Source organism: Ammospiza caudacuta, chromosome 8, assembly GCF_027887145.1.
Source record: "Ammospiza caudacuta isolate bAmmCau1 chromosome 8, bAmmCau1.pri, whole genome shotgun sequence".
NCBI lineage: Eukaryota > Metazoa > Chordata > Aves > Passeriformes > Passerellidae > Ammospiza > Ammospiza caudacuta.
The window spans coordinates 24,343,903-24,367,901 of record NC_080600.1 but is presented as its reverse complement, the minus strand read 5'-3'; the positions used below and the strand labels follow the sequence as shown (position 1 = coordinate 24,367,901).

The window sequence follows — 23,999 nt, the reverse complement described above, 5'->3', positions numbered from 1 at the left end:
TAAATAATGTTCACAAGGACAGGCATCCTGCTTTCTCAGGGATGTGATAAATACTAGCAGAAGCTCAAAAAATACATTTCCTTGTTGTGGAAGATAGAATCCTTCTCCTTAAGACTTGCAGGAAAAGAAGTTATCAGCTATTGAGGCAGAAGAAAATTAATCATAAAAGACTTTTCAGGCCAAGAAAAGATAAAGGACAGGGAGTTGAATGTTGGTTTTGTTGGGTTTTTTTCTGAAGGGGAGATTAAAAATAACTTTAAAAATGCATAGTTATGGAACCTTTCATATTACATGTCAAGATGAAACAATTCAAAAATATAACAAAGACTAAAAGGGTCTTTTCCTGAGGCTAAAGCAGATTGAGCTTTCTCTGAGAGCAATGTATTGCTTGGAGTCTGGCTGGAAAGAGGCTAATGGTGCTTAGTTTGTAGCTGTCCAGAAGATGGAGGAATGTGCCCTTCTGTGACTAATGAATGCTCTTAGGAGGGCTGTCAGAGAGCTGGAGCTCTGTGGGCAGGAAAGAGGAGTATTGTGAACATGTATAGCCCATGGGGCCAGATCATCCTTGTGTCAGAGTCTGAGTGCAGCATTTGTCCTGTTTATCTCAAATTCCCTGTGACAATGTTTGTTTTATTCCTTCTTTCTGTGAAGAAGGACCTTCTAGGAGCTTTGTATTTCTCTCTCTTTCACCCTATTCACATGTCACAGGTTACCCAAAAGAGAAGTGGCCCAGTCAGAGCACACGAGCAGCACAAGTCAGCGTTTATGGACTGCCTGGCTTCAGAGGACCCCTGTTCTGGGCTTAGGGATGCAGAAGAAAGTGACAGAGCTTCTGGGAGAGGCAACTTTCCGGTGACTCTGCCTTGGTACCAAGTGAGAGTACAGTTTTAGAACTGCTCCTGTACGCTGACAACCAAACCTATGAAGGCCAAAGCTATAAAATCAAATACTATGGATGAAACCATCACACAGATTTCTTTTATCCCTGATATTCAAGAACTATACTTGGCATTTCTGCTTGGTCAAATCTGCCAGGGCAGGTGTAATTTCTCTTGTTAATGCTCAATGTGTTTGCAATAACTCTGTAAAGCCTACAGAAAAGGTCTGAACTTTTTTCCAAGAAGGACCTTTGTGTCAGGCTCAATAAATGGGACCCTGCTCAGGACAGGACACTAAAGGATTTAAAATATGACTCATTTTTAAATACAGGGAGTTTGTAGTGTAATACTTTCTCCAGTACTGATTTCTTCTAGAAGAGTCTTCATCAACAGCTGTTCTGAACATCCCTCAGTGGACTCTGGCAGTTTGGTAGTACTGTCAAGCTGTAAATTTGCTTTCCTGTCTTACTGGTCTTTTGTCTTAAACTGTAAAATTTGAGTTGGGAAACTCCAAAGTAAATTTTTTGTTTTGGGGGGTTTTATTCGTGGACCAACATCTGTCATTAATGTTTCAGTCTGTATTTTAGATAAAGAGCTCTAGAGAAACTGTAGATAAAGCAAAATGTAGAGCTGACTTCTTAATTCATGATCAAAGAATTTAAAATGCTTTATAGAACTAAAGCAGAAGTATTACACATCACTACACAAAGTACTGAGCACCCAAGACACTGCAGAATGGATTCTGTGAGCAAAAAAAGTTCTCATTTGATTTGTTGAATTTAAGAAAACAAGATTTTAAACATCCCTGGTAAATAAAAAGGAGTGCAGCAGCAAATCTTTGACTATCAACAAAGTCTCTTAGTATAAGTAGTTTCCAAAACTCCAGATTTTAGACTAACCACTTGGGTCAAAAATGACTGACAACTCATGTAAGTATCATGTAATGAATTGGTTGGAAATTACTTAATTGATCCTTCATTATGAACCCTTCTTCACAGCATCCCTAGCTGCAGTACTCCCAAAGCCAGCTGCTATCTACAGCTGAATAGTAGCAGGCACATTAAGCCTCTTAAATACTTGCATTGTGATTCCTAAATTGGGTGGCCAGAACCTTAGTCTATGCAATTGCTTCTATAATTAAGATTCTATCTGTGTTTCTATAATGAACCCTGTTTTCGACTCAATACATTTTAAAGAAACTGCTTCTCTTTTTTAGCAGTGATTTCTCATACATTGTGTTATTTCGTGGTTAATAATTAAGTGAATCTTTAAAACATTCTGACATTTGTCATAAACTCTGTGCCCTCTCTTAACCATTCACCAGTGCATCTTTTACTGTGCATACATCTATTTAAAGGTTATTCTCCTCTATTATGTCTCCTCTTCATAATACACTGTAAAAATTCTTAACACTATGCTTCAGGCCAGAATTTGGGGGCTGATCTCTGTATGAAATGGGACAGCAAGCTAGAGTAAGGATTGCGAGTTTAAGGTAATTATGGAGGCAACAAAGAGAGGACGCTGATTTTACTAAGCCCATTCTAATATTCAGGCACACTTTTCAAAGATTTTTAGGAGCAGAAGATGTCTATTTTTGAGCTTAATCAGTCTTAAAGTCTCAGATGAAACCCCTGTAGCAAGAAAAAAATTGAATAACAAGCCATTCTGTCAGAAACCTATGACTATAATATTTTAAATAGTCAAAGCTGTGCCTCTCAGATCTGTGTGAAAACTACTTACCAGCGTCTAACTCAGAGCTTCTGGGCCTTCAGCAGCTTTGGGAAGACAGAGTTTAACTGTATTACAGCCAAGTCAATCACTTTTACCAGTTAAAGTAATGAAGGCTTTAGGTAATTTCCTGTGTCCCATTAATAGGACCTCCACAAATTAGTTTTGCTGAGTTTCTGGTTTCTGAAACAAAAGCCTTGATTCTGGTCTCAACTGACTTGGGGAAGAGAGCTGTAGATTACCTTTACAATTCTCTGATCCGTTGATGGCATCTGCAGTCCTTGGTGCAAATGACAGCAGCCAGAGGAACTGTTCCTGATAATAACCAGAGCATGACAACACTGACTACAGCTCTAACATGTGCCCATGCTGGGAGCTCTGGGGAAAAAGCAGAGAGCAATTCTGGCAGCTATCTGCCACAGAGCACTCCCCTCACAGAGATGCAGTGTGCTCGTGCTGATCCTGAGACTTTGTGGCCCTTCCCTCCCAATGCAGAAGAAGATTGCTGTGGGTTGCAATAGCACCAGTTTAGAGTTTTCGACGGAGGGTTTATGAGCTCCAGCTCCTTTCTTGCTGGATACAAGTCACTCTTAATTGTCTCAGTGAAACTGCTTCCCCTCCCTTCTGCATTACTGTAAGTCAGCCATAATGCAATGGAAATTGATAGAAATTTAGAGTGGTAAAAAGTGTCAAGTGGTCAAGACTAGGCTCTTTGAGATTGGCATGGTCTTTTGTACCTCGTGGAGCACCAGGAGAGAACCAGCCCTGCAGCATTCTCACTGGGAAAACTGCCTAAGAGCAATTTGTCCAGCTAGTGCCTTCTTCCCTTGCATTTCATTCCCTGTTTAGCTGCATAGCAACTAATGACCATGAAACCAGCTTTACAAAAGCCCCACATTACTTCTGTACTTAATTAACTTTTAGAGCATCAGACCATAGCATTTAACCATAACCTGCTGAGTTTCAGGGTTTCTTGTTTGGTCAGACACTCACTAATGCTTGGCTTCCATTCAAAGTGCTTCACTGTTAATTTCTTTTAACATTCACACATGGTCTGATCTTTTCACAGTTGTTCCCAGCAGCAGGTCAAGAACAGGCTGAGTCTCACACCCCCTGACATTTGCAGGTAAGCTGACCACTGCAATCTTATTTCTTCTCACATTGCCTCAGTTCCAAAGCACCTACTGCTCCTGGTCTCCATTATCTAAAACGATGGGAAGTGCTTGTGAGTACTCCTGCAGCCAGTGGATGGGTGTGTGGTTTCTCTGTGTCAGCAGGCTTTTACCAGCCATTTATGTGATCTAGACCTACATTTTTGGTTTTGTAGAGCTGAGGGGCCTGTGCTTTATATCTTCTGATACTGTGAAGTTCTAAGTATTGTGGGTGCACAGCCAGGTGGATGCCTTCCAAGTAGCAGTGGGTTGTTCCCTATGTGCTTGCAAAGGAGATAAAATCTCCTTGGGCACTGCTAACATATGACTTGGTCTTAGACATACATCAGACTTTTTATGGCTCCCACCAAGCCCAGTCCTGCTCTGCTGGGACTGAAGTCAACAAGCAGATATTCTGAACTGCAATTCCTCATACCAGGCATTACATTAAGAGCTGAAATTAATGAGGTCATATATTGATTAGGGGATAAAACTAAGAGTTATATTATAATCCATCTGCTTCTTAGTCACTGCACACTGCTGCTCTATTGCCACCTGAAACTGTAGCCTTCCTTCCTTCCTTTAGTGTTTGCTTACTGGGACAATCTCTTTTATTACTGTAGGCCTTCCCATGACTCTGGTAGTATTAACTTAATTTAATTTTAAAGGCACCCATTAATTAAAATTATTCTATTTACTGATTCTTAATAATGCCTCAGAAGCTTTTGTTGTGGTGTGCATGTCTATGTTTGAGCTTAAAACCGTTTCTGCAATAAATCATAATTTTCTGCCTGTCTTAGCCTCTAAGTGATTTGGGTCAAATAGACTGATTTTTTCACTGTAGCTCCCTTCCTGCCACACATGCCTGGGTTTCTGTCCATTTTCATTCCTGTTTGCCCAGCACCAATAATACCGAAGGGTTAAAGGAGAAGAAAAGAAAGCACAGTTCTTTTCTTCGTGCTCTGCATATCCTGCTCTGCAGAAGGATGCTGGCCCTACTGGAAGCATTTGCAGCACATCCTCTGCAAAGGTCAGCGTGGCTGCTTCATCTATTGCAAACTGGATTTGAGCCAGCAGCTGTAGCTGACAGTTTCAAGAAGGCCACTTCCCCATCCATTTTCCTCAGACAATTGTGAGCAGTCTTCAAACTAATAACTCATCATTTGCACATGTGTGCCTTCTACTTTGTTATTTTATGAACATATTAGAAGGGCCCTGCTTTATGTATTAAATTCATTATTATTCTTATCCAATGATGAGATGTTGTTAGCCAGGAAGATGCACTTGCTATCTCACAACTAATTATTCCAATTAAGTTTTCATGATTCTACCATAAAGCACAGATCATTAACTTTAATTACTTCTGAAATGCAGCTGCTGAGATACAAATGTAAAATAACAGGTAGGTTATATTTGTTAGTTAATTTCTGCAAATGGGGTTTGTTGTCATTAGGTCTTAAGTGATACTTTCAGGCAATCTTGTTTCCTCTTTCTAAGGTAAGATTTGTCTTTTTTGTCTAAGAGGGTTCTAAAATTAGTTTGGTTTTTTTACAGACTAGTCTTTTGCCATAGAACATTGGATCAAATTCAAAGATATTTTTTCAAATAAACCTGTGTGTTTCAGTTGAGCCCTTAATGGGAATTGATGGACAACTAGGTGGCATCTTTCTTTGCTGAAGTGGAACAATCCCAGAAAGGGTGACAGCACTTTGATGGAGAGCTGAGATGCTGTGGTAAGGTAAAAGTTCTGAAGGAAAAGAATTCCAGGACTTGCAGTGATGTGTGTAGTTTATGTCTGCAGGGAAGGGGCCAGGTTCAGATTTCTCTGAAGGGTTGACTTGAGCAATTGTCCTGGTTTAGCTGGGATAGAGTTGATTTTTTCTTACTGGATGGTTAGAACAAAATATAGCTGCCTATTTTTGAGCTCATCACATGCAGACATGAAACATCTACAGACCTCCTGAGGAGGAGGGAAATAGAATCTCTTTGTTCCATGAAAATAATACAAACTGACTGCTGGTGCAATGGTTCTGACTGGGTCTCGGGGGTGTCATGTCTGAGCAGACTCAAGGAGCTGCAAAATCTGTTGCCTTGCTTCACCACCAGCACCTTTAGGAAATGTGAAGGACATTCCTCCTTTGATAACACTTCACTCTCGCAATTGCAGTCAGAGTAGACATAATTTGTATTTCCTTCCACAAACAGTTGGATGCAATAGTTGCTGCAAATGGCCAGAGTGCTCTTCCTTAGCCCCTCAGACACCTCTCAATGGTCACAGGAGCAGAATTAAGCCATAGAAGTGTTACTGCCAAAGACAGGGGTGGTTTTCACTTTTAAAGTTTGTATGCAGTGGGTTTGGCTTTGCTACTCGCTGGGAGCTGTGTAATTAGAAGTTAGGTTCATAAAGTCAGCACTGTGTAATTTGGCCAATCCCAGTTTTAAGGCTGTTTACATGTTCAGAGGTTAATGGAAGTGTGTGAAAGGGTACTATTCACATCACAGATTTTCAAATGCATGTTCATCAAAGTGGCAACTTTTTAATGGCAAAACACTGATACACTTTTTGGTCTTGGTAGAACCAAAAAGGACCCAAAGACCTTATAGCTCTGCTGGGCAGAACTATAAGGTCTTTGGTTTTTCTATTTTTCCAAAGAAATAAAATTTTAGATCTTTTCTTTACAGTTTTCATTAACATGGGAAGGGGCTTCTAATAGGTACTTTGCAGTCTCTGTTTTGCAGTGTCTATTTTGTGGAGTCCAGAACTGGCCATGCCTGACAAGAGCGCCTGGAGAAACACTGTCTGTCTGCTCCAGTGGAAACAGCTGAGCACACTGAGGGGGTTAAGGGTGGAAGGGGGGTGGTCATCTCTGCAGGCAGCACTGGGGTCAGTCCCAAGCACAGTGAGCAGAGGCTTTTAATACTAAGCAGTGAAGCACTGTGATAATACAGAGGGAAATGAGTCCAAAAGAAGTGAAGTACGCTAATCTGAATACCCTTTCCATACTCCATTAAGAATCTTTAACACTGTGCTGCAGTTCACTGATAAATAGTGTTTCTGCGTCACTAAAAGACCGGTGACAGCAGCATTCCCTAAAGAGGTCACCTCTCTGGGGGTCAGCGGGATGGGAACCAGCACGCGCTGGTCTGCATGGGCAAGCTGTGAAAAAGCCTTCTAGGAACAAAGAACTCTCGGAGAGGGAAGATCTGAGATTCGTAGTGCTCCCCGATATCGCACCGTTTGCCTTCTCCGGCGGCACGGAGGCCCCCCGTGGGCTCAGGGCCGGCTGTCGCTGCTGCCATGGGCGCTCTCCCCGCTCCAGCGGGTCTCTGCCGGCACCGAGCACCGGCCCTGTGATCGCGCTCAGGTTTGCGGTGCATGCCTGAAACGGGTTAATCCAAAATTCGGCCCTTGGGCAGCATTTCTCGCTCTCTGTACCGCGCGCCGCTCCTGCCGCTCAGCTCCAGCCGGGATCCGGCGCTGCCGGCGCCGCCCCGCGGCCCCGAGCGGCTCGGCCTCGCAGGGGCAGCGGTGCTCGGAGCTCCAGAGAGTTGTGGGAGTAGAGAAGGCAGCATAGGTTATGACCTGCCACCTTTACGTTCTGTGCACACACCCACACACCTACCATCCCTTATTCATGGTATATATATATGGCATGCATATTCACTAATAAATCAATTAACTCTTCTGTCTGGCACCGCTGGGTGCCCCCGCCCCGCGCATGGCGCCGCCGCACTCGGCCACCAGGGGGCGGCAAGGCTGCAGACGGGAGCGCCCGGCCGTGGCCCCTCGCGGCCGCCGTAGGACCCGCCCGGCGCCGGGCGGGGGCAGCGCGCGGTGCCACGTCCCCGTCGCGGCGCGTTTGCGGCCATGGGCGCCTCGCAGAGCATCGACATCCCCGGCGGCGGCACCGAGGGCTACCACGTCCTGAGGGTAAGGGCGGCGCGGCTCGGCCGGGCGTCCCAGACACTCAGCCCGGCGGCGGCCCGTGGGCACGGGGCCTGTCCCGCCGTGGGGCCGCGCTGGAGCGGCCCGAGAGCTCCCGGGGCGGCCCCGGCGCGCTCCTCGCTCGGCCCCGGGGACGCGCTCGGGCAGTGGGGCTGCCGGGGCTCCTGGGAGCCGTGAGGTGCGTCGGGCCCGCGCTGCCGCTCCCGGACTGGGGCAGTGTGGAGGAAGAATTGGTCCAGAATAAACAAATCCCGGGCCGGGTTGGGTCGTGCCGCCAGGTTGTGCCTCGGTGTGCCCAGGCCAGGGCTGGCGCATGGGGGGCGATGCTGGGCTTGAGCAGCCTTTGGGGCGAGGCGGCCTCTCCTCCGGCAGACGCTGCTCACAGCCCGGCCCGCGGCTCTGGGCTGCGCTCCGGGCTCCCGGGATAGCGCCTCAGCCTTGGCCTGGCCGCTGCATCGGGGGCTGGCCCGGACCGGGCTGGAGCTGCTGCCGCTCAGGGGCGTCGGGTCAGGGTGTTCGCAGGACAGCGCCTGAGGGCTGCACCTCCAGGGAAAGTACTGGTTTTCATAGGTACATTGGTTTTGTATGCAAAATACAAAATACCTTATTGTTCTTGAGGTTCTGTGAGCAGCCTTTGGAAAGCCCTTCCTTTTGCTTCCAGTGAGCAGCAGACTGGCTCCCAGGTGGAATCTGAGGCTCTGGGGTGCCGGGGTTGGCTGCAGTCGCTCCCTGCCCGCAGCACGGCGCCTTTGCCTCCATAGCCGGGTGTGAGTGCTCGCTGGGTGCCCTGCTGGGCTGCTGTGTTTGCTGCAATTGGAGCCTTTGGGATAAGTTCTCTGCTTTTGAGAAGCACATACTGATGTTCTGGTCCAATCCAAACATTCTGTTACAATTTGTGTAAGGACTAAAGCCACTGTGGGTTTTTTCCTGCCTTTTAATATTAATGGTATATAAAAATCAAGCATTACTAGTTTATGTTAGTTCACTTCGTCTTCTCTTTACCCCCCCACAAAAACTTTCCTGCTGGTTGGTAAAGCTGGCAGACTTTCTTTTTTTAGCATAGTACAGTGTAAATTTCATCAACTTTTTACTTTGGAGACTTGTAAAACCAGTATGTACTTTGCAGTTAGAGTATCAGTTACATCACATTTTTGAGTTCATGCTGTTTGATTAAAGCATGTTATTAAATTGAGATTAATCTCTTTTATGAAGTAGAATCTACTAATTTTTTCTTGTAATCTTGCTTGGATCTGACGCCTTTTGTTTTCATTTAGGCATTTTTTTGTTGTAATGTTTTTGCTATGACCTAAAATTGTAGTGTTTGATTGCCAGTCTTTGTAAATGTAATTGAGAGGTGCACATTAAAGGAGTTGATTTCCAAGAGGACATCCTTATTTGTATTAAGTGCAGGAAAGGACCTGCCTGCTGTTGTAAAAAGACTGATATCTGTATTTTTCACTGCCTTGTCTTCTTACTGATATCCTGACATGCCACAAGAATAAGTGATTACTATTTTTCTGTGGACAGACGTCTTAAACTGCATCATGATCCCAGCCTAACAGTTATAATTTGGGATGTTTTTATTGAAATGCATGTGGCATGCATGAATGTGACTAGAATTTCTCTCTGTAGTTTTTCCAAGTTTAATTTTCCAGTTGCCATTCTGTAGTAAGTTTGTTACAGACAGCCTTGGGCTTGCACTGTTAGAGGAGCTCTGCAAGTGCTTTGTCTGCAAGGATTGACCTTCAGTAGAACTTGGGATCAAGCAGAACTGCTGTTTTGTTCTAATTTACTCCCAAGTACATTTTCCTTCTGAGCTCAGTACTCTAATGAAGTAAATGAGAATAGTAGAAGGAAAACAGCAGTAGTCTTCCAGTGTTACAGATCTAATTCAAGTAAGATCCGATTTCTTTGATAACACCAAACTTGTGTAAATAATGTAAAGTGATTGTTTAAAAGATTCCATTACCTGTGGGAAAATTAGAGAAATGTCAGAAGAAATTTTCAATTACTGGAAGAAATTGTTTGGTTTAGATAAATGAAAATATGTGTTTAATGGCCATGAAACAAAGAGATTACATTGTTCAGTGTGACTGTAGGAGCCAAGCACAAGTTGCCAGAGGGATGAGCAGACTGAGACTGTTGCAAGTTACAGGTTTTTTTGCAGTGAGATTTTTAGACTGTACATGCTGTCTCCCCACAAAAATAATAAAAAGTGTCTCTCTCTGCTCACTTCAAACAGGAACAGAAATATATGCAGCAAGTGAACACTGCCATCATTAATTTTCAATGTAAGATTTGGAGATTGCTTAATTCTTTTGGCTACTTCTGCTGATAGTGCAGTATTGCTTTCACTGTGAGCTTTATCACCAGTGCAATTGGAAAGGGAATTAGGAACCCTCCAGAGCTGAGGCTCTGTCAAAGGAAAAGAATTTCATCATATGCATACTTGACAGCAGAAGTTGCTCTGGATTGCATTATTGGTGTTCCAGTGGTGTTCTAGACATTAAAATGTAGGGTTGGTTTTTGGTGGTTTTTTTTTTTTTTTTTTTTTTGTTGTTGTTGTTGTTGTTTTTTTGGGGGGTTTTTTTGTGTTTTTTTTGGGTTTGGGGTTTTTTTTTTTGTAAGAAGGAGAAAAAGTTGCCAAGTGTTCTGTTGCCCAAGTCTGTTCATGAGTAGATCTAGTAACGTGTCATTTGTTTGAAGCAATTCTCGAGTTTCCTTTAACATCAGGTGTGTGGCTGCTTAGACCAACGGGCTGACTCTGTGTATTGCTCAGTATGTGTTTGTTTCTGCTCTTCAAAACAGAATGAAGGAAAATTTTGAGTAATTTTCTTGCTCAGCAGTGTGAAACTGCTGTAGTTTGCCCAGGCTGATGTAATGACCTGACCGTAGATGGTGTCACAGCATCCCAATGGCTGGGGGCAGAGTGACTGGGAAATGGCCCAGGGGAAAAGGTGCAGGGGTGCTGCACATGAGCCAGTGTGTGCCCAGTGGCATCCCAGCCTGTGTCAGGAATGGTGTGGCCAGCAGGGCCAGGACAGTGATTGTCATGTACTGGGCACTGGTGAGGTTACACCTGGGTGCTGTGTCCAGTTCTGGGCTCCTCAGTACAAGACAGATGTTGAAGACTCTGGAACAGGTCCAGAGAAGTTCTGGAGCACAACTCCAGAGCTGTGAGGAGCAGCTGAGGGAGCTGGGAGTGTTCAGCCTGCAGAAGAGGAGCTCTGGGGAGGCCGCATGGCTCTCCACAACTCCCTGAGAGGAGGGTGCAGTGAAGTGGGGGTCACCTCTTCTCTTAGGTAACGAGGGATGAAACAAGAGGAGAGAGCCTCAGGTTACACCAGGAGAGATTTAGAGACTGGATTTTAGGAAAGGATGGCCAGGTATGGGAATAGGCTGCCCAGGGAAGTGGTTTAATCACTATCCCTGAAAACATTCAGAACACATGTAGATGTGGCCTTTGGGTTAGATTTAATGGTGGACTTGACAGTGCTGGGTTAGTAGTTAGACTCAGTGATCATACAGGTCTCTTCCAAATGAAATTGTTGTAAGATTCTGTGTAGGAATTCTTATGTGTGAGAAATTTGTATCCTGCCGTGTTATGTGGTGTTCTCCGTAAAAGATACTGGCAGCAGTGCCCAAAGTTTAGACTTCCCACTCCTGCTTGTGTGCTTCAGTTTGTTGTAATAGTGATACAAACATGTTGTATGAAGTGATCTTTTAAGGGAGGTTCACATTTTAAAAGCTTGAGTTAAATTCTCTGTGCTAAAATAAAAGGTTATCTATATAGATAGAATTGTGTTTTCTTACCAAAAACTTACAAAGTTTTTTCTTTTGAAAACTGTGTTTCATCAAGAAATTAAATTCAGTTATACAATGTAATGTATTAAAATAACTGACAGAAATCAAAGAGATTTTACAGATCTAGCAGGAATTGCTTATATATGATACATAATGAAATTTTACTGCCAGTTATGGAGTGGGTGGAAGAACTACGAAAAAGCCTTTCAGTATTTCTTTGCTAATAAAGTAGAATACTGGGGAGAGTTTCTTACCTGGGGAAAAAAGAAAGCCTTGGAAGTTGTGTATTTAATGCTTGAAGCTAAGTTTCTAAAAGTTTAAAAACTAGTAGAAGGCAGCTGACTTTCAGAAGTGGTCAGAGCCTTCATCTGCCACTGAAAATGCACATTTCAGTGCCTAATTCCATTTGCAGTTGCACTGCTCTCTTGGGGCTTTGAATTGTGACCACTGTGCTGCTGAGCAGACTTCTTAGAATATGTAATGTGCAATGTATACTGTGTAGGCATAGAATGGTAGTGTTGGGAGCAGTGTTCAGCAAAGAAAAACTTCATTATTTACCAGGAGAGCCTTTCAGGACTGCAAATGAAAATTGGTGCATTGACCTTGAAACCTTTTTCCTGTTTAATTCTTGACAGCGAATTAAAAGTGAAATCAGTGTGTGATCTATGTACTCAGCAGCCCTGCTGTCATCTTGGTGAGAAACTGAAGCCCTGCAGCACGGTGTAAAGCCCTTTTCTGCCCTCTGATATTCAGCATTTGACAGAGATTTTCTTAATTTGCTCTTAAAAAGGTCTGATATTGCATTGCTACAGCTTCTTTGTATTTTCTGTGCCACTGTTTGTCTCTGTTGTTAGAAAATCATGGTGTTTACCCATACAGGTCTGTGACTTGTATTTCTGAGATAACAGCTGGCTTTGAGAGAATCAGCCTTCCCAAGCTGCTGGGGATGGTATCTTGCCTGCAGTAGCATCTGTTGTAAATTCTGTTACTTGGTTATTTCTCAGCAATTATTCAATTACAAAGGCAAGTGACTAAATACCTACTTGGGGCACCCAGCAAAGCTGCATGAAGCCGAATTGCTCAGGAGGCACAGAGTTTATGTACAGATCCATGGAATCTTTATTATCTCCATCCTTAATAAAGGTAGAATAATTTGTGTCCTTGTATTTTCTCAGTTCCCTGGTTATCCTTTGTTGCTGTAGCTCCTGGAAGAGATCCTGGCACAGAGCTTGGGGCAGAGAGCTGTGCTGTGCCTTTGGCACTGAGTGGTGGTGATGAACTGGGCAGGCAGTGCCTCAGAGTGAGATGGTGTGACAGACCCTGCATGGGGTCAGTGCCATTGTCGTGCAGGGCTGAGCCTGTCACTTCTTTAAGGAGGAGACTTTTCATGTGGAGTGAGCTCAGAATTTCTGGGAGTGCCAGGTGTAAAGAGGCTTTTCCATCAGTGAAGGTAGGCCAGGGAAGTAGAAACTCTGTAACAACCTGTGCACAGCAGGATGACAGAAGGGATGCATGTCCCTGCTTCTGAGGTGTGATTGACACAAATATAAGGGTTTGATTTCTTTCAGCTACAGCCTCCTGGTAGTTTTTACATGCCCACCTAGAAATAAACCATGCAGAGGTGTTCAGGATTGTGATGGGTTTGGGGCAAGGAGTTCAATGTCTGAAGATACTTTCTGCAAACGAATCATTTGGAACTTGGAAACTTTCTCAGTCCTTTCATCAGTTTGGGGCAGAACACAGATTTGGTATTCTAAGTAAATTATTTATCCATCCAGGTGTCAGTGAGTTTGACATTGATGGATGCTGAACATATGTAGGTCTCATTTATTGTATGTACTCCATCTTATTTCAAAAAGTTGCTCTATTGGATAGTGGCTACTCTTGGCTCAGACTGCTCAGGATATAATTTCTTCGAGGTCATTAGGGAGGGATACTGTCAGGATGCAGGGGGTTTGTTGTGATTTTGGTATGGTTTGTTTTTTTATTTCAAAGAAATTTCATTTAGAAATGGAGGAAAATCTCTGAATGAGATGAAGCCTGGCCTTTCATAATTTCAAGGCCATGACATATATCCAGTCCTCCAGTCCCAAAAATCTGATGTGCTATGCTGGATGTACTGATTTTTAATGCTGAGGTTTAACTAACACATTACATCTTTTTTCCCCAGAAACTGTTTTCCCAGAAAGTTCTGAAACCATCTGCTGATTTAATTTTGGTATAAAGCCTGCATGTCAGGTTCATTAAAAACACAAACTGTAAGTTCCTGTATGACCTATGCAATAGATGATGGAATAAGAGAGAGAGGTTACTAGAGTATTTCCATGTCACTTCTCTAAACTGAGGCAAGAACAACAAACAGCATAAACTCATCCTACAATCACTACTCAAACCCAGGGAAGGAGAGGATGTCTTGAATTACTTGATTACAAGAGAAACTGCAAGTCTGAGGATACCATTATCAATTATGTGTATAGGAAAGCAGAGGTTTTTATTCTCCTTTCACAAAACTGTTTAACCTCTCTTTGACCAGGAGGTCTCAAGTATTCAACATAGTAAGTAAATGCTTTCTGCATTTGGGAAAAATAATTCATATAGTGAATTTTAGTCTCTGTCTCTTTTCTCCTAAGCTGAAACTTCTGTTTGTGGAGGCTGTCCTCAGGTAGCCATACATTATTGCAAGTTTGAAGAAACAGTTCACAAATGGCAAAGCCACATCCACAATGTGCTGGGAATTTCTGTGGAGCTGGAAGCAGGGTGTCTGCCCCATGCAGCTTGGCTTATACTTTTACCTTATTAGCTGGTGCACAGTTTGGTGTCTGATCTCTGGCTGTTCTTGGTGAGAGGCATGTGGAACAGACAGGGTGAGTGAGTAACATGGAGGCAATAGTTTGGATCTAGTTAGAGGGACTGCAGGATATTTGGTGACTGGGAGATGTGGTTCCGTATACTTCATTCTTGGAGAGGGAGAATAGCTGTACCCCAGCTGTGGGACATTATTTCCAAGGAGCATACAGACATCTTGAGGAGGCACTTTTACAGACACACTTTAAATCCTAGTTAGAAATTATAAATGTGGACTTTGGGGATGTTATTGTTGCCTCAGTGATTCTTATTACTTTGGCATGTTGTTGATTTTGTACTTTTTTGCTGCTTTACAAATCTTGGACAGCAATCAATGTGTGTGTGATGTGACTCTGGAATTACTAATTCCAGACTTAGATTATGTGACTAATGTTCTAAGCTTTGGGCATCTGTTACCCACAAGTAATCTGAGTTTTTTCCAAGTTCTGATTTTATGAACATGTTGGGCAGATAAATAAAATTCTAGAAGAACAGTATTATTAGTAACCAAGCACTTTTAAAATTCCATATTAGAATATTTTGTTCTAGATAGGTCATGTTAAGAAAATTCAGTTCCTGCAGAATCAGGCCAGTATTGAACAATCAAATACATTTTTACCACTTCTGTCAAGTAGAATGATATGTAATGTAAGGAACCACACTGTAAAGGGTAATGTTTTTTAGATCTTTTTGAAAGGTGATTGTAGTACATAAAAGAAAAAGCCAGTGGGTAAAATGAATCAGCTTCCATGCAGAAAAAGAGTGTCCTTACCAAAAAAGCTGTAGGAAAAATCTGACAGCCATGTTAGAGTTACTTTTCATTGTCAGCAATGCAAGCAATAGTGAAAAAATAACATTGGCAAAATGTCTCTCAGTTATTCCATTTGGAATTAAAAGCATGCTTTTAGCTTCTGGGAGTAATGTGTATCCAAAACTTAAGCCTTGTCTTAGTGGAGTGGTTGAATTATTTGAGCTGCTGTGGCTGCAGAATTGCATGTCCCTTTCCTGCAGCTTGAAGGTCTGGTAATGAAATGTGGTTGTACAGGTGCCCTCTGTGTCTCAAGAATGTCACCAGGTGTTTAATCACGAGATAACAGCCTGTGCTTACAGATGTGACTCTCCTGTTCCTTTAGGAAGCATAAGATAAAAAGCAAGGTCCAATGTTGGTACTGCTGTGGAAAGATGGTACTTTTTAACCAACCTTTTCAGAATTCATTAACCTTGTCCTTTCACTATAATCTCCTTTCTTGAAACAAATGCAACTTATCTGATGCAACTGTTAAGCACTGCTTTTTCCAGGAAGTGGCTACTGCTGTGTCATTCCTCAATTTATAAATGACTAATTCTTTTGAAATATCTGTATTTTTTTTAAGGGAGGGAGTTTTTGGTTCTATAGATGATATGATTATATTTGAATATTTTAAAATTATATGTACGAACATTAGTAGCTTCTAGAACTGCAGCTGGCAAAAGTAGAAATATAATTCTAATCTGTGAATCAGCATTGAAACACTTTTACTAAATTCTTATTTAACTTTGTTAGGTACAAGAAAACTCACCAGGGCATAGAGCTGGATTGGAGCCATTCTTTGATTTCATCGTGTCCATTAACGGTTCAAGATTGGTAAGTGTGTTGCTATTTTATAACTTTTAATATAAATATAAATGGGTTGAGAATATGATCTTTATAGGTAAACCAATGGATTTGTTTTATTTAAATGTATATAAAATATTTCTTTGTACTTTGAAATGAGAAAGGCAAACGGCATCAGGAGTTGATTTCCTTCACCCTGTAGGAACTGTTCTATTGGGTTTAGCTGGAGGATAAGACAGACTTGCTCTCTGCAGACATCTACACCAATACAGAATTGCCTGCTGATCACCTCTCATCTCTCATGCTAGTGCCCTCCTAGTTCTGTTTGCTTCCATGAGAACTCACAAACTTCCCACAGTCCAAGCAGGCTGAGTGAAAAGCTGCTGCCAGAGCTGCTGGCTGGGCAGGAGGCATGGGGGGAGCTCCAAGCAGAGCTATCATCAAACAACAGACCATCATAGCAGCGGAAAAAACCAGCTGTGTGTGGGGAGCTCTGTGCCAGTATGCCTGCATTCAAGAAAGCCTCTGAACCAGCTGGAGTGCTTTCCTTTTGGAAAGTATGACCTGTTGCTGTGAAGTCCCAGGGGTTTTCCAGAGTTGTATTCTAGAATTATGAAGGGACTGGAAACCTGTTTGTTCCAAAGCAGCTGTTAATCCGTGTTCTGGTAATGTGCAGTGTAGCACCTTTGGAATACAAATGTTGCTGTAGAACTGAATGCTTGGTCTGTCAAACACTGACCCAAACTCTGTTTTAAACATTGCAGAATAAAGACAATGACACTCTCAAGGACCTGCTGAAAGCAAACGTTGAAAAACCTGTCAAAATGCTTGTGTACAGTAGCAAAACACTGGAACTGAGAGAGACATCTGTAACCCCCAGCAACATGTGGGGTGGGCAGGGCCTGCTGGGAGTGAGCATTCGCTTCTGCAGCTTTGATGGGGCCAATGAAAACGTCTGGCACGTCTTGGTACGTATGGACTGGGAAATGTTCTCAGTACTGGTGTTTCTGTCTTTCTGTTGAAGAGTAACTTGATGGGATGTGCAAGTTAACAAGTCATGAGATTAAACTGGTCTCAATCAAACTGGCTTTGATTTTGGGTTTGGGAAGACTTTTGAGCCTACTTTGAACCTTCTGTCAGGCTTTGAGAATTCTGTACAAATTCATTTCCCACACAAATGTATATTTGTGGCTGTATTGTCAAGTCTTGTATTTAAATGCATGGGTTTGTACAATACTCAGAGATACTGTGTTTGGTACAACACCAGAACCATACGGAAAAGGGACTGCCATAAGCCAGTGTTTCATTAGTTTGTTACTGTGTTGAAAACTTGACCAGTTTGTCTGACACAGAGCTTGTGTCCTGCTATACCCTGACACTTACATTGTGGTTTGTAACTTTCCATCTTAAAACTAGGAAGTGGAGCCAAATTCTCCTGCTGCATTAGCTGGACTTAGACCTCATAGTGACTATATCATTGGAGCAGATACTGTCATGAATGAGGTAAGTATAAAATATAAGGTCTTTATTTTTAAAAACCCGATTGTACCAGGGCAGTTTGAAACATCCCTGGCTCTGTTGCTGTTCAGTGTGAATGGAAATCAGATGCAAAGAGGAAGGAGCTCTGGCATGGTGCCTCTTCTTAAAGGCAATCCTGGAAATAAGAACTGCTCTTAAATATCTTCATGATATGTCAGATACAAACTTTTGTACTCTAAAATTAATATTTTGCATAGCAGATTTGAAATCTGGGCTGTGCCACGTGTTCTGAGTTGTGCTAGCAAAACACATTTTAAAGTTGGCCTTTTGATAAAACAGCAGCACTGCAAAAACTGCAGTGTGGCTGTTACCAGAGTCCATTACAGAAAGTCAGGACTGGGATGATCTAATGCCAAATGATAAAATAAGGACAAGAAAGCCCTTACTCATTTTTCTCTTTTTGCAGTCTGAAGATCTCTTTTCCCTTATTGAAACACATGAAGCAAAGCCATTAAAACTTTATGTGTACAACACAGACACAGATAATTGTCGGGAAGTGGTGATTACTCCAAATTCTGCCTGGGGTGGAGAAGGCAGGTAAGGAGCCAATGTGTTACAGGGGAATGAGGCAACTTTCTTATAGCACCAGCCTGAAAACTGCTGGATTTAACTTTTCCACAAAGACAGGGAAAGAGTGCTGTTATATCAAAAGCGTTTCTCCTCAAATTATATATTTACTTGAAATTCAGTCACACTTACTAATGAGAGGGGTGTAAATCAGTAAATTAGCTAGTGCATAAAGTGCAATGGTTCTTTCTGCATTAAATTCCAAATAGTCATTAGCTTGTGGTACATCCTTGAAGTATTGTGAGTAGGCAGAACACAGCACTGCATGTAACAACAGAGAGTTGAATTCCAAGCTGTATACCTGGTATAGCTGCTTGATTTAAATAATAATGAATTTTATTTTGTGCTGAGTATTTATTGCTAAAGCTAAAGATTTTCTTTTCAATTGTTTTGTATTGAGTATTTCTCCATAAGAAGTGAGGCAATGTGAGGGCAGGAGAGGAAGGTTGTACAGCATTTACCTTGAAACTTGGTGGTGTCTTGAGTTGTTCATGTGTTGCTTGCTGTAGTCTGTAGCTGTAAAGTCACTTACCTGACTTAAAAATCTTCCTATTTTAAAAGCCTAGGATGTGGCATTGGTTATGGATATTTGCATAGGATACCTACTCGCCCATTTGAAGAGGGAAAGAAGATTTCTCTCCCAGGGCAGTTGCCCAGTGCATCTCTCAGTCCCCTCAAAGATGGTTTCACAGAGGTGAGTTGTGATCCCTCTCCTTTGCCTTGGTAAAAATGGAAGATGATTTTATTGCTTTTCTGCCTCTCTTGGTTCATGTAGAAACAAACCCTAATGATGCAACTTTCTTTTCTCTTTCAATAAGGTTCAGCTATCATCAGTTAATCCCTCAAGCACCCTCCCTCCTGGGCCAGCAGGCCTTGAGCAGAGTCTCTCGGGACTTTCTATTAGCTCACCTTCAACTACTGTCAGTAATGTTCTCAGCACAGGTTGGTATTGTAAGGAACTGACCAGAAGTGCATGGCTTTTTGGACTTTTTTGTTCTCACAGATGTTTCTAATTAATTGAATAGACAGCAGAAGAGAGAATAAAACTTTCTCCTAAATTTTTCTCAACAAAAAGGCTAATGTACTGGATTTGTGCCTTACTTGCTCACAAAATAGTTGCAAACAACTTCTATTAAAAATACCACGTGTATTACTTAGAATACTATTTGGCTTATCAGCATTTTAATGTTAAGGCAAATAGTAATTCTCCTGTAAGCAATTATTTATTTGTACTCCTTAGGGAAAGAAGATGAAGTGTTGTATGCTTAAAATCAATATTGTTTTCCACCAGGTGTTCCAACAGTCCCATTATTACCACCACAAGTCAGTCAGTCCCTTACCTCTGTGCCACCAGTTAACCCAGCAACTACATTACCAGGTGAGTAGGTAAAATTTCTGAAAACATTTCTGAAACAAAAATCTTACATGAGCAAGGGAAGAGCTGCCTTTTCCACTGCTTTTTGGGGAAGGTATAACTTTATACAACTTATGAATTTCATGTAAGGTCTCTCTTTATGCAACCTGTACAGTGTGAAGAACTGTTTTTCTTGGAGTATGTTCACAGCATGTCTGTAGCACAGAGGGTGACCTGGCAAGAAGAGTTACCAGTTTACCTTTTAGGGTTCCCTGCACAGTGGATGCAGTATTCAGAATTTCTCAGGAAGGTTTTGCTTTGCTATTTGCAACATTTTAGGAAACCCATTTTTAAATACTCAGCTTGATCACTATTCTAGTACAAATACAGGGCTAACAATATAGAATTCATGTTGCAGTTACTGTTTCTGAATTATATAGGAATTTTAACTGGTATAATACAGTAAGAGTCTTTCTACAGCGTGGTTGTTTCCTGATAATAATGAACATTTCAAACACTGCTATTCCAGAAGTATTCACAAGGGGTAAAATAAGGATTGTATAGGATTTTGCTGTGGCCTTGGTGTGCTGGTGCAGGACTCAATTGTGCCTTCCAGGACGCTGAAGGAGTTGTATTTCATGTTTTGCTTGTTATGAGACAAGTAGATAAAGATGTATCCATTACATAACGCTTGGAGGAACAGCCTCTAACACAGAAAGGTGTGCAGTAGAGCTCAGTGCATGCAAACAAGGGCAGAGAACTCTCACAGAAGCTGAACTTGTTAGTAGTTTTCTATTTTATTTAGGAAGAAAAAGATTATTATCCTTTTCTTCCCCAGCTGCCTAATCCATCCCTTCCCTAAACTCTGCAAATACGAGGTTTCTGTTCACCTTTTTCTCTGAATAGTATCACTGCTTTTTTAAAAGCAAATTAGAATATTTCTTGCAATTTGCAGGGGCGTAATAGTGAAATTGTTCTTACTAAATATACTGGAGGCTTAAAATTTCAGTGAATTTGTATGAAGTTCAGCTTTTTTCAAAAAACCACAACAAAAAACCAGAACAAATTTGCATATAGCTGACCTGAAAGCTGTTTGAATCAGATTATGTCAATTCATTATAGGAAATGAATTCATGGGTAGGTAAAGATGACTGGGTTTTAATCAAAATCTCTATACAGTGGCCTTGCTTTAAGACTTTTCTCCTCTCTGTCTTCATACTGCAGTATCAACAGTTTATTTCTGAATTAGCCTTTTCTGAAATAAACACAAAGTACAAATAGAGCCCTTGTCCCAGAAATGAAGCTCTTCTAAAGTGGAAAATTCAGGAGCAGAAGGATGTTCCATAGCAAACACAGTGATGGAAGGGCATGTGTTGCATTCATTGTATGTTTCTCCTCTACTTTCAGTCCTTTCTGACTTTGAAAGTTCCTTTGTCTTGCCTTTCAATGTACATTTTTGTGATTAACTTTACTTATGAACTAAGTAGAAAAGACTGATAATAGAGTGATCAAGATTAGGGATCAGGGAATACTGTGTATTTAATCATATTATTATTGTTTGCCACTCAAATTGGGAATGGAGAACTTCTGGTATAGTGCTGTGGTGAAACAACTACCTTTGAAAGCTGAACTTGGAATGCAAACCTTCTAATTCTGAAATAAGAAAAATCTGAAAGGTTTGGGATTATGTATTTGCTAGTCCAGATTTCAATAGGTATCTCTTCTCACTGTGCAACTTAAAAGCTGAAATTCAGGTGAATTTGCATTCTTCCATGTAAAAATGATAATCAAGATTTAAAGCACGTTTTAAATTATCAACAAGATCTAAGAAACAGTTAGAAAAAGACAATTTTAAGTTTTCATATGTAACTGTTCCACTCTTCTCTTAGGTCTGATGCCATTACCAGCTGGGCTTCCTAACCTGACTGATCTGTCCAAACTTAATTTACCTGCACCACAGATTGTTCCAGAAATGATACAGCCTGGTATGTGCTTCTGCAAACTGAAACTCTGTAATTAGAGTTATCCTTGACAGTCTGATGTAGACCCATTTGGGGGAGTCCTGAAGGGGATAAATTAAATGTTTACCTCAGATGGGAGTGGATGTTAGTGCCCAGATCAGGTAGATGAGGAATATGTCTTTAGATAAACTAATTCTAAACCTGTGTCTGTGTTTAGATGTTGCATTTTTTTATTACCTGATTTATATCTCAGAATTCTGAGATTGTGCCAGAAGTGGACATTATTTTTGGGTAAAAGAAAATGTGAAGTGTTTCCTTGTAAGATAGATGAGGAGATTGGAGCTCCCTGAACTGAATGCCAGAATTATGAATAAATATGAGATTTATAGTTTTGAATTCAGCAGAACTGCTGAAGGTGCTCATGGAGCAAGGAAAAAGATATTGGAAGCTTATGTGTAATATGGTTTTTGTTAACTTCTTGTTTCTGACAGTTTCAGTGAAGGCCAGACAATCACAGTCACAGTGTTAATGCATTAAATGCCTAGTCTTCTGGGGAGGTACAAGAAACCTTGAATTTACTCTGATTCTTCAATTCTGAAATGTGAAAAGTGTCAGGCTTGAAATGAGCCTGCTGAGTCAGTGCTGCACAAACACCATTTGAGCTGTCTGTGCTGTGCAGCAGCTCACTGTGGATTTTTCCCCCTTTTTTTGTCTTCAGGTTTGCAACCCCTTCCCCCCCTGCCACCTCTGCATCTGATGGGAATAACGCCTCTGTCAATGCCACCCAAGTGTGTTCCTGTGCTTCCTTTGGTCACAGAGGCATCCACTGTGCCTACAGATTTGCTTCCCTCTATTCCTCAAGCTGGAAGCTTCTCCGTCAACCCTGGCACTCCTGAAAATGTGGAGGAGACCTCTGCCCTCACCTTGGATAGTGCTACTCCAACTTCCAGGGCAACGGTTGTTGACAGATCAAATGAATCCTCTACAGCTAATGAAAAAACAGCTGGAATCACAGATACACAAGCTTCTGAATCATAACTCCAGATCACTCTATTGGATTGGCTTGGTATTTATTTAGCCATGGGATACATATTTGAAAAGCAAGCTATCATTAATTTCATACTAGTTTGTACTTAATCTTTAGAAGTCCTGTAAATAATATGGAGGTGTAATAAAAATAAAAGGGGATTTATAAAGTGGGGGGGGGGAGGAAGAACTTGTATGTTACCAAAAATTCAAGGTGGTAAATAGAGTTCCACTGCCAAACTCTGAGGTATATGTTTTTAATATAGGCTGACAGCCTTACCCTGCTAGGCTTGTCCTTGCTTATAATTAGCAATTTTTGCTTCTGACAGAAATGAAGCGGGTCCTGCGTGTGACATTTACGTACCATAGTTCTTGTTCTTTGCAAGTATCTTGTTTCTACAGTGGGGATGAGAATGTTTAGTCTGAGTTGTGAATTTTAACGCTGCAAAACTTCCACCTGAAGATATTTCTGTTAAAATTGCTGAGTGGCCTGTTAACTGACATGTTGTTATTCAGCTTGTACACAAACCTTTGTCTTTAAGCTCTTGAGAGATGCTCCAGCCCTGTTTCGTGACCACTGCTGCGTTGTTCCATACGCCCACTGTAAAATGGCATCTGGAAGGGAATATGTGGAATGTTAAATGTAGCACACAATTTGGCACTTCATGACTACTGTAAGGTGAATTAATGGATTAAGCATACATATAGCAATAAATTCCTGGAATTTTATTCTTTGTGTGACAAAATAGCTTTTTTTTTTAATTCTTTAAATCTCATTTTTCTTAGCTTAGCTCTCTTGAGCACAGATCTGTGAAAAGGCTCCCTTTCCAGAGGAATGGATCCAAGAGGGAATGCCAGACATCTTAATGGCAGGCAGGAGCAGCACTTGTGTTAAATCCATTGCAGCAATGAGTCATTAAATCTGCCTCCATATGATTCATACTTGGCTTTTTAAATTCATATTTAGGACAAAAATTGCAGATTAGCTGTAGATTATACACTTGCAGAAACTGTTACATGCACTGTATTCCAGGTGATAGCATTTGCCTTTGTTATTGGGTACAGTTGATGAGGAAAACTCTTGTGTACCACTCCAGTCCTTCTGTATTCCTGGGATTTCATTTATATGTGGTTGCTACAAGCATATGCAAACTTACCCATATCATCAGCAGGCTTGAGCTGAAGTCTGTCTCAACAGCTGTGTAATTAATTTTGGCAATGTAGCTTGCCTGAGCAGTGTTTGGAACAGTAGTTGCATCTGCCTTCTGATCGTAATGATAATGTCTCAAATAATTTGTTCAAGTGGAAGCCTTATCTAATACCTGTTGTCCTGTCTTATCTTTATCACCTAAGTATTTGTCTGTCCTCTGCCCCACTGCTGCACATTTCTCATCTGTTATGGCAAAAGCCCATGTCAGACAGACCCCAAATACTTTTTCATACTGTAAGCAGTTTCTTTTCTCAGCTGCTTGGAGTGTGAAATCCCTCTGCCTTGCTAAGTAGGGCACTTGCTGTTTCTCAGAATGTATTTTTATTTACCTTTGTAAATCCAGTGTCATATACCTCAGAATTAAACCTTGACATGAGAAGAAGGATGTTCCTCTTTT

At 41.6% G+C, this 23,999-nt stretch overlaps 1 protein-coding gene across 1 annotated transcript; it reads left to right on the top strand.

Annotated features, from left to right (window-relative positions):
* The first annotated feature begins 7,578 nt into the window (after positions 1–7,578).
* Positions 7,579–23,943, top strand: GORASP2 (golgi reassembly stacking protein 2). The gene is made up of 10 exons (XM_058809459.1): positions 7,579–7,688; positions 15,895–15,975; positions 16,710–16,913; positions 17,362–17,448; positions 17,891–18,021; positions 18,613–18,745; positions 18,870–18,993; positions 19,343–19,429; positions 21,295–21,390; positions 22,085–23,943. Exons 1-10 carry the CDS (start codon positions 7,626–7,628, stop codon positions 22,402–22,404), a joined length of 1,326 nt encoding a protein of 441 aa, XP_058665442.1. The 5' UTR covers positions 7,579–7,625; the 3' UTR covers positions 22,405–23,943.
* The last annotated feature ends 56 nt before the right edge of the window (positions 23,944–23,999 follow it).